The 10,496-nt window shown below is 45.3% G+C and overlaps 1 protein-coding gene across 1 annotated transcript in view; it reads left to right on the forward strand.

Moving 5' to 3' along the window:
• The window catches only part of Ermard (ER membrane associated RNA degradation), a 36,437-nt gene extending 30,928 nt beyond the window's left edge, over window positions 1-5,509 (forward strand). Inside the window, exon 19 of the mRNA XM_008843394.3 lies at window positions 5,120-5,509. Coding sequence (XP_008841616.2) covers window positions 5,120-5,154 — 35 coding nt within the window. The 3' untranslated portion in view covers window positions 5,155-5,509. The remainder of the gene's footprint in view (window positions 1-5,119) is intronic.
• Window positions 5,510-10,496: the final 4,987 nt, after the last annotated feature.

A 10,496-nucleotide genomic window follows, 5' to 3' on the forward strand; every position in this document is an offset into this window, starting at 1 on the left:
TAATTCTTTCCTGAACCTGCTTTATTTATTAAATGATGATTTTCTGTTTCTACCATGAGCTCTATGTCAGTTCTCATTTTCCTGAAGAAAAGAGATGTTGAGTGTGGTGGTACATGTAATTCTAGCACTTGGAATGCAGAGGCAGGAGGATCACAAGATTATGGCCAGTCTGGTCTATGTAGGGAGGCTGCATCTTTAAGAAGAACAAAAACCTTTCTGGCAGAATTATCAATTCATTGAGGTGTCTTCCCACAATAGTAAAGGGTTTGCATCTAGCATATTTAAGGAACACATACAAAGGTGGTGTGTGGGTGAGGCTAGGTGACCGAAGTGCTTTTTGCTAAACATCAGAAGAAGCAGAAGTTGAATGATACATGTCCAAATATCTGAATAACTTGGTTGAGTCTGTTGCTGAGTATATTTATAAGCAAGGGCCAGCCTGCCTTGCAGTGCAAGCAGCCTGTGCATGGGTGTCAGGGTGGACCAGATCAACAAAAGAAATAGAACAGGAGGATTGGGACATACAATTTTAGCATCTGCTTTGCTCAAGTAATACTGAGAAAAATGAAAGTTACCATCTACAGTTTGTTCTTTAGCACACAGTCCTTGGCACTGTCCCCATACCCTCCATCGGGGACCTGGCTGGGTGGACACCACTCAGAGAACCTCTTCCTGGTGGGCCAGCAGCTTCAAGCAGCACTGGAGAAGAGCTGTGAGCTCTAGGTTGGGGTTCTGCAAGCAGAAAGAGCCAGCACTGGGGGCCAGGCTGTGGAGACTGGTAAGAAGTATCAGAAGGGAGACGCCCCATAAAGGCAAAGCCAAGAAACCACTGAGCCAAGAGCCAACTCTGCCCTGTCCAAGGTCTGGTTGAATCCTGAAGGGTCAAGTGACTCCTCAACTACCCTGTGAGCTGGTCTGCAGGGACCTCTAGAAGATACCCACCATTCAAGAGCCAGTCCAGCAACAAAACAGAAGCACAAGGGCTACCCTGAAACTGGTTAGCCCAAAGAGTTGGCAATGTGGGACCCTGGGCTGAAGAGACAGGCATGCTCAGGTGGAGAAGACCCTGGCCCCACATCTTACCAGATTCACCGGCAAGCTGCTTAACCCCTGGCAACTTGTCTTCATCTGCAGTGTTGTTACTGCCATTGCCACTGTGCTCCTCCTTTGACATGAGGAGAGAGGAGGTAATGCTGAGGACACTTTGCTTGTATAGATACTGACTCATATTGTCCCTCCAGGGTGCTGGGAAGAAAGAAAGGATTGGGTTTTCTTTGTCATGCTAGGTGGTATGTATGTGTGTGAGATGTGTGTTTGTGTATGTGTTTGGTTGTGTGTGTATGTGTGTGTGTGTGCGTGTTTACAGAATGAGTTTGATATTCAGACTATTCCAACTCCTGCACAGCCTTATGCAAATGAACTGATAGGGTAACAGTTGCCAGTCTCAAATCCTAGTGGACAGTAACTTTTGGTTCTGCAAGATGTGTCCTTTAACTGTGGATCTGAGCCCTGGTACAGGTAGCACTCCTATCACCCCTAACCCTTCTGGAGCGTGCAGGAGGTGAACAGGGTCATCAGTGGAAAAGCTGTGGGTCCCACTGCAGACTCTGCTGCTCACTAGGGTGAAGGTGGGACTTGTTTCTAGCTTTGCTTTTTTAGTGATTTGGGAAAGAGCCATCTTACTGAGACGCATCATTGGAGCACAGTGCTGCTGATTTCCATTATGAAACTTTCTAACCTGTTTCTTGATTGTTTCCTCTAGGAAGACACAGGGTGGCGCTCTTTGTTAAACAATTTTGTAGCTGTACGGGAGGACAGTGTTTTGGGGATGGCAACTCCGGGAAAAAACGCACTCCTCTTTCCCTCTGACTGCAGACAGGTAGAACTGAGCTATGAGGCAGAAGTCCCTAGCCCATAACAAGGACATTGGAGCATTAGCCTAACCTGAGGCCTGGGACTTCCATCCATGTAATAATGTATTGAAAGAACTACCATCTAAAACCTTTGAACATCTCCACAGTGAAGATGATTGATCTGGAGATGCATTGTGTGAAGAAATCCCCTGGGGATCCAGTGGAGGCCGCAGGAGAATGCAGGAGGCACCAAGATCACTACCTTTCTGCTGAGGCAGGGAGGGAACCTTTGTCTATAGGAGCTGGATGGAGCTCTGCAGAGAAGAAGCAGACACAGTGAGAACTCTTCGGACTCCTCATCCTGCCCAGCTGCAGTCCGAATTTATACCTTGGCATTGCAGCCAATCTGCCAACACTGTTGGCCAGGCATGGAGTCCATTTAGGCTCGGTTTTAGGGGCTGTCAAAAGAAATTCTTTACATTGGGTAAAAGGGAATGGCTGTGGTTTGGTTTATAGCCCTACTAAATAATTTTAATGTAACTAAATCACTGTGCTGCCTCCAGAGTCTGGGCATTGGAGGGCCTTGAACTAGTCTTCTGGGGTTTGTGTGTGGATTTCCATGGGCAGAATCTCCTTGTGAGTTTTCTGAGAACTGTTTAAGATGACTGTATGATTATACCTTAACTTTCTACAAATAACACTCTGGATGGATGCAGGAAGTCCTCTTGACACATCATTTAATTGAAAATGAAATATGCTAAGTTCAAAAAAGTCAGTTGTAAAGCTAAGCCCTGTACCAGTGGTTATAGTTTAAGAAGCCTGTCTGAGTAGACTTGTCATAAGTATTAAATACCAACTTTATGGAAAGCTTACATATTTTCAAAGCACTTTGCAATCATTCATTAACCGCTGAGGACAAGTACCCTCACCCCCAACAGTGTCACTAACTCCATTTAGAACATTTAGGAGAATGGAAACAGCCCAGAAAACCTGGAACCCATTGCCTGGAGACGTGGGAAATGCTGGTGTCCTCAGCTGCCTGGCCCTGAGCATCCCGCCGCCTCCCCTTCATGATCACTTTCCATCTGGCTCCCTGCCAGTCCTTCGGAATCCCTGTAATGACATCTGTTATCTCAAAAATCAGCCCTCCCAGCAGACTGTGGGGGAAACAGTCAATATGGGCCCACCTCCTGGAAGCAAATTCAGGGTCAGCAAGAAAATGACAGTGTTCCCAGACATGGAGGGCAGGGTGGGCGTGCCAAAGTCAGGCCTTCGGGTCCAGGAAACCCCAGTCAGAGCAGAGGGCAGATCCTGTAGGAGCTGTGGGAGTAATGGGCACAGAATCCTCCAACCTACCTATGTCTGTTTCAGTTTCATTCAGGAGGACTGTGAAAGTAGCTTAGGGCCTTCCTTGTATCTTAGTGTGGTAAAATTCTGTGGCAAATCCAGACCATGACTGAATCTACTTAGAGAAGAGCCCCTTCCCCACACTGATGCTGCTCACTTCCCACTTGAGACACGTTGCTTTACATGGTTGCATGGTAATTCAGTCTCAGAGCCTTTATGTTAGTTGTCAGACCTCCTAGGGTTGGAGTCCTGCATGTCGGTTTGGACCCCAACTGTCTGCAACTCTGGCTCTTGTTTTGTTTCTTCATTACTTATAGATGGTAGAAAAGCTATTGGTGACTTTTCCATCGTACCCATGTGCAGGCTGGGGTTTGGACCTGAGTTAATGACTGAGGGGCCCAGTGGATCAGTGGAAACTTTGCCTTGTGTTTATGTGGGCTCTTCAGCTGCTGTGAGCTGTGTCAGGGGTGGGAACAGGAGGTGTGAAGCCACTCCTTAGGGATGCACCATGAGGTGTGACACCCACAGGCTGACAAATGGTGGGAACATTGCTTCCCTTAATTGCTGGTTGAGTCCAGATGGTGCAGAAGATCTGGATTCTGCCCTTGGGTATAGCACTAGCCTCACATCCCCCCACCCAGCCCTCCTGGTCTCCCTTTCAGTTCTGTCCCGAATCCCCCAGTACTCCCCACATTGGGCAGAAATCCTGACAGCTTTTCTTGTCTTCACTCCTGCCCCTACTGTGCCATATTATCAAATGTGAAATATCTCTAAGACTGAGGCCCTGGAATTTTGAGACCTCTTGGGAAGTAGCTCCTGACTTCCACATCTATGACACTCCACATATCTCTCTCAGAGACACAGCATCCCTGGGTTCTGAAGGGCTGTCAGGAAGAACAGTGCTCTCAGCTGCCCACAGACCCAGGGATCCTCCCGTGCTAGGACTGTTCAGACCAGAGCTGCTGAGTCTGCAACTACAGCGCCTGTACGTTTATCTTTGCCTCCACTGCTTCCGTTTCTCTGTTCTGGAACATACTGGATAATATGCTCTGGTCCCTTAGGGATGGAGAGGAAGGAACTGCTTCCATAGCCACTTGACTCTCGTTACCACACTCAGCTGTTGGCTGAGCAAACTGACCTCAGATGAGTCACACACATACTTGCAGGGACAGTTGAGCTCACACAGGGTCACAGAAGATTGTCTCAGCCACAGTTCATCCAAACTCTCGAAGACCAGTTGAAGGGTTGCTGTCTGTACTCAGGATACTGGTGGGGCAGATGGGAGGTGATGCTTCATCACAGTGGCCCTGAGGTAGTGCCTTCAACTCCATTCAGGACGCCACAGTGAGATCATGAGGCTCCAGCAGGGATAGATGTTCAAGGGACAAGGGGAGAGATGATGGAGAGTTGGCAGGAGTGAGTAGGAGCCAGGAGCCACTGAATGGGGTCCTGGAAGGGCTACCAGGCTTTCAAAGTAAGGGTGTTTCCAACCCAAGAGGAGAGTGAGGTCTCGCCCAGAGTGAAGCCCAAGGACACTCAGCTATGGGCTATGCGGGCCACCCAAGGGACATGGGCAACAGCATTGTCACTATGACTGCAGTGACAGGAACATGTTACCTGTGAACCACCACCATGCCCTGCCCACATCACCTCCTCTTGTTTACTGACCCAGATACATTATCAGAATTGATCCTCTGACTCACCCAAATAGATAGGTGCCAGGCTGCTGTTAACACGGTCTAACTTAGACCCTGGACTGTGTCAACATGAGGATATGGACATGCCAAGGGTCAGGATCAGATCACCATGTCAGCTTGGAAGTCCCCATCCACCCCTGGGCATTAACGCAAGTTCCAGACTCCACTGGGTTTGATTTATCAGCACTCATCTTTTCCTGTCTGGCTTCTCTCTGGTTCCAGGAACACTCTGGGCAGGTTGCAGATGTCTGGGTTGAAACAGCTCTTCAGGGGAGGATGCCACAGAGACTGACGCAGAAGGAAATCTGCTTTGCCATCCCACAGAAAGCTACAGATTCCACCTGCCCTGAGTTCAGCTTGCTTCAAGGATAGCAGGCTGATCTCACTATTTACACCCACAGCTGCTGGGTGTTGCCTGGGTGTGCTAAATGCAGGGAGCATCCAGAAGTGCCCGACTTCCTGGTGTTCTGGGGACTGTTGTGTTGGTAAGGAAGCCACTTGAGTTGCTACCGGAAGTGGACAAAATCAGGGATGGGGAACTGCTTAGGAAGTGGCTTTCAACGTCATGAGTAGCAAAGTAGAGACAGTAAAATTATTTGGCAAGGAAATTTATACCATTTGAAGGTCATGCCTGTAAGTACAAACTATATAACATTTAGGTTGTTGTCCACAGTACTAAATGATTGGTCTGTGAAAGGAGTTGAGTTTGTCCATCTGGAAAATAGTATTTGTTATTTGAGACGTAAAGCTTTACAGAAAGTATCCAAAATTTTGAAAGATAATTTTACTCTCCAAAATTCAATTTTGAAGTCTATATTGTTGAATGGGGTTTAACTCACATGAGTAAAAAATCAAAAAGAGCAGACAAGTGTTCAGTACACAACTTGTTTCCATCTGCACACTCAACAGCCCTCCATATGAGGAATTCTTTCCTACTGATTTCTAGGAAATTTGTTTATTAAAGATATGAGTTATAATTGATTTCAAATACACATACACATATTTACAGTCACCCTCTTATTTTACCCTCTATTTTTTGCACAAACGGTACCATATTAGACATACCACAGTGCTTTGATGAACAATGTGTGTTGGAGAATCTCCAACATTAGGACAGGAAGAGCATTGCTATTTTTTATACCTGCGTGGTATTTTAACATTACATTTACGAATGTTTGCGTATTAGTAGACACCAAGTGATTTCATATTTTTTGTGATAATAGATCAAGTGACGCTCAGCATGCGTGTCATAATGCACCTGTCTTTACAGTAATTCCCTAGAGGTGCACATGCTGGGTCAAAGGATGTATGCCTTTGTCATTTTATAGACAAGTTGTCCTCCATTCAGATTATACAATGATCCCTCCAGTGTCCGAAGCTTCTATTTCTCCCTAGCCTCATTAACATAAAGATGTGTGCGGTTTGGTCAGTCTCATAGGGTTTCCTGCTGTTTAGTGAGGCATAGCATCTATTTTTCTTCGCATTGGAGGAGCTACTCAATGTTTTTAGCCATTTGTCTACTGAATTCTAAGTATTCTTCTTTCTTACTGGGTTCTAGGTACAGTGCCACACATGAGTTCCCTCCCATTGAGTGGGCCTTAAGTTCAATTAGACAGACGTTGATTACCCCAAGATAAAAGTACCACTTCTGAACCAATAGAGATAGTTTGCTGGGCCAGTCATTGTTGTGGTTATTAGACTTTACAGCTGGGTTAGAACATGGGCTATTTTTCTCCTTTAGTAACTTGCATAGTATCCTTTGGAACTGAGAGCTAGTCTTTAGGGAGGAGACTTCCAGGTCAGTTCCAGCTCAGTTGCTCCAAGTTCTGTATGCCTTGTCTTCAGCAATAGGGTCTTACCTTCAAGTTCTGGGAGGCCATCAAGGGTAGTGGCGATAGCCTGTGTTATTTTAGAAGTCTCTTGGATTACCCTGACCAACAACTCAGAGGGAGGTTTATCCCGGCACTGTTTTTGTCATATAGTCATCAGCTGTACACATGCACTAATACACACACAAAGCTGTACACATGCACTAATACACACACACACACAGCTGTACACATGCACTAATACACACACAGCTGTACACATGCACTAATACACACACACAGAGTTGTACACATGCACTAATACACACGTGCGCCCACACACACTATATATATACAGTGTGTGTGTGTGTATTTTTCAGTAGACTTTTGAACTAATACATTCCTCTCCAGCTTTTCACACACAACCTAAGCATTACTTATCTCCTCTCTTGCTCTATATAATCCTTCCTCCTCTCTCCCCAGTTAATGTACACACATTTCCCCATTTCCCCCTTTATAACACCTGCCTCCTACTATCTCCATCTCTCCAGCTCCTTCTTTGCCTTTACCCCATGGTTCCTTTCCATTTTCTTGGCTCCTGCAGTTGCATCAGGATATATACTCATATCTAAGGATTTGGAGCTAAGATTCACAAAAGAGAGAACGTGCCACTTGTTTTCCTTCCTTAGTGTAACAGCTTCTAGTTCCATACATTTACCTGCAAGTTTCATGATTTCATTTTTCTTTACCACTGACAGCCCACTTTTAAGTGCATTAATCTATAAAATACGCCAAGGAGAACTGGACCCTAGGATGCCAAGTCTACTGGTCTGAGGCTATCATTGTCCTTATGCTGGCTTAAAGTTTCATATTTGAAAATTTGAGGACATTTAAACACATCTTTCATATAGACCTCCACTTTCTTGTTAAAATTAGAGCTTGATCCTCTCCATTTCTGGCTAACTGAGGAAACTCATTGTGTACTTTGAAGCTGTTGGTTTCTGTATGTTAGTTTTATGCTTTGCTATGCCAGTAGGTTTTTGTATTTGAAAAGACACTTGATACTGAGTTGTTTTTTTTTTTTTTTTTTTTTTGCTGAGATAAATGCAATTGCTGTCATAAAAAAAATCCTATCTTTTTTTTTTGTCTTTTTGAGACAGGGTCTCCCTGTAGCCCCAGCTGACCTGGAACCCACTATGTAGACCAGGCTGGCCTCCAACTCACAGAGATCTGCCTGCCTCTACCTCCCAAGTGCTGAGATTAAAGGCATGTGCCACCACACCTGGTCGTAAGAATCCCATCTATTTTTTTAATGCTAAATTTCATTACCATTTAATAGTCTGTAAATAAAATGCTATTTTTAAATTCTTGGCTGTTTTAAAAGATAAATGATCTATAGCTAGTTTTTAAAACAATTTTTAAAGTTTTTGAATTTGATTTGAACACAATTATATTTAGCTACCCTTGGGAACAGGTATCATTCAAAATACAGTTTTCCTTATGAATATATTTTTTCTTAAGCATTTGGAATTCAACAGCATCCTGATTTCATTTGACAAAATATTAAGCAGGAGAAAACTTAAAATATGGTTGTGGTGTGATTGCAAAGCTCACATTCTTCCCTGAGTTTGAAAAAGAATGAAGCCTTGCTCTAACAATGAAGGATAATTTGCATTATGCTCCTGTGACAGTCTCTCTTGGAAGGGTTAGCTGAGAGTGGTAGATAGGTTGGCAGATACATGCATTAGATAATCATTGTCAGTAAATCTTAGTTGGCACAGCACATGGTACTTTCTAAACCTTTCTCAGATAACAAGCAGGAAATGTACAGATCTAATGCACAGATAAGCTCTTGTCAAGTGGACCCTTGATGCTGGTCTCTATGGAAACCACCAAGCAGAGGAAGGGCAGGCCAAGGTGATACCACTGTAAGTCATCCCAGTTCTGGCATAGCACCATGTCCTCAGTTCATTTGCTTCTGTGGGGTCACACTGTGATTTGTGATGTCTACCTTCAAGGCACAGAGCAGGCTGCTATCACTGAAAGGAATCTTCTACCTTTTCACCATGTGTTTATTTGTTCCCTAGCATGTCCTGGAGCACAGAATGGCTGTCATATTGGCCTACAGATGTTAGCATCATCTGCAGTGTTCTGTTTATGATGCTGCTGTGTGACTGTGTCACAGAGGTGCCTTTCAACCATCCATAGACATAGACATCTGGCTGAGTCATTTGTTTCCCAATGAGCAAGTCTCCCAGAAGGCCTGGGAGGAAGCTGTCAGGTTGAAGGTTCTCAGTTAGCTAGCACTCTGCTGTCCTCCTGAATCAAGTTCTCCGAAACAGCTAGGCAGGCTCTGCTCCTTCTCCCACTGGCTCCAGCAGTTGAAGACAGACTTCACAGGAGCAAAGGGTGCCCTCAGCCTCCAGTAAGACAAAGTCTCTTGGTACCAATTTGTGACTTTTTAAAGCTTGAACAGTCTCATCTTTAAAAACATCACTAACACTCCAAATTCATTAACGTAGCAGCACTGGAGCTGAGCCTACTTCCCAGTCATCTGTAACTTCCCCATCTGTGACTCCATGTATGTCCACCTCTTGCTACCATTGATTTTTCCTGAAGGAGTTCCCACCTGACTTTATGAATAAAGATGCTCAGCAGAATAAGCAGAAGGAATAGAGGACCCGACATCAGCAGGCAGTGCAGCACATGCCAAGGGACCCGGAGAGAGTCTAGGTAGAGAGCTGAGAACAGTGGCACAGCAGAGGAGAGGTACACCTCCTGAAGAGCTGCTATAGAGCATTACCTGTGGAGAGTGGGTCTTTTCACACAGTGGTGAACACCTGTTCTCTGTTGCCTTCTACTGTGTGTAGAGCTTGACTGTGGAGTGCAGTGAGAGGCATGGACGCCTTTCTGAGCTTTGCATAGCCCCTGCCCATCAAGAAACCGGCAATGCACCAGACACCCCTGACTCCAATGCTGATATGGGTAGTTCAACTGTGCTCTCTGCAAGAATGACTCCTAAGGTCCTTTACTTTTTTATGGGCACTAGTGACTATTGGATAAGAACACTTTCCTCAGCCACCCAGACCACCGTGTGCTGTGTAGTCTCGTAAAGAGACACCCACTGTGATACAGAACTCCTGTATGAAACCTCAGTTTTGCCTCACCCTGAGGGTCTTCAAGGCAATCTATAGTAGACCCAGGGCCAGGGGTCCTGTGTATTGGATGCTGTTCTAGCAGGAAAGAGCATTTGCTTGGGCCACCAGACTGTGTACAGAGCATTGTTTTCATTAATTGTTCCTAGGAAAGAGGACACTCCCCCTACCTCACACTTGTCACTCAGTCTGGCAGAAACAGAGGCAAAGTGCTAACACTTTCATCTCCAAGAAAGGAGTTTGGAAACATTTGTGCAAATTGAAATAATGTTCCTGATAGATAATGTGCTCTGATGGTTAATATAAATTGTCAACTTGACAAGACCTAGAATCACCAAGGAGAAAAACGTCTGAGCATGTTTGTGAGAGTGTTTCTAGATTGGGTTGCGGTGGGAAGACCCTCCCTAAATGTGGGTAGCATCATTTCATGGGCTAACCACCCCCACCCCTGCCACACGCACACTGAATTAAAAGGAGAAAGAAAGCTGAGCACCAGAATCCGTCCCTCTCCGCTTCCTCCGATGTGTTCAGCTGCCTTTTCCTCTGACCACCCTGACCTCCTCAACATGAGGGATTCCACAGAGACCCCTTCGTCCTTAAATTGCTTTTGTGAGGTATTTTGTCACAGCAATGAGA

This window comes from Nannospalax galili, unplaced genomic scaffold (assembly GCF_000622305.1).
Source record: "Nannospalax galili isolate Female #2095 unplaced genomic scaffold, S.galili_v1.0 scaffold60, whole genome shotgun sequence".
Classification (NCBI taxonomy): Eukaryota; Metazoa; Chordata; class Mammalia; order Rodentia; family Spalacidae; genus Nannospalax; species Nannospalax galili.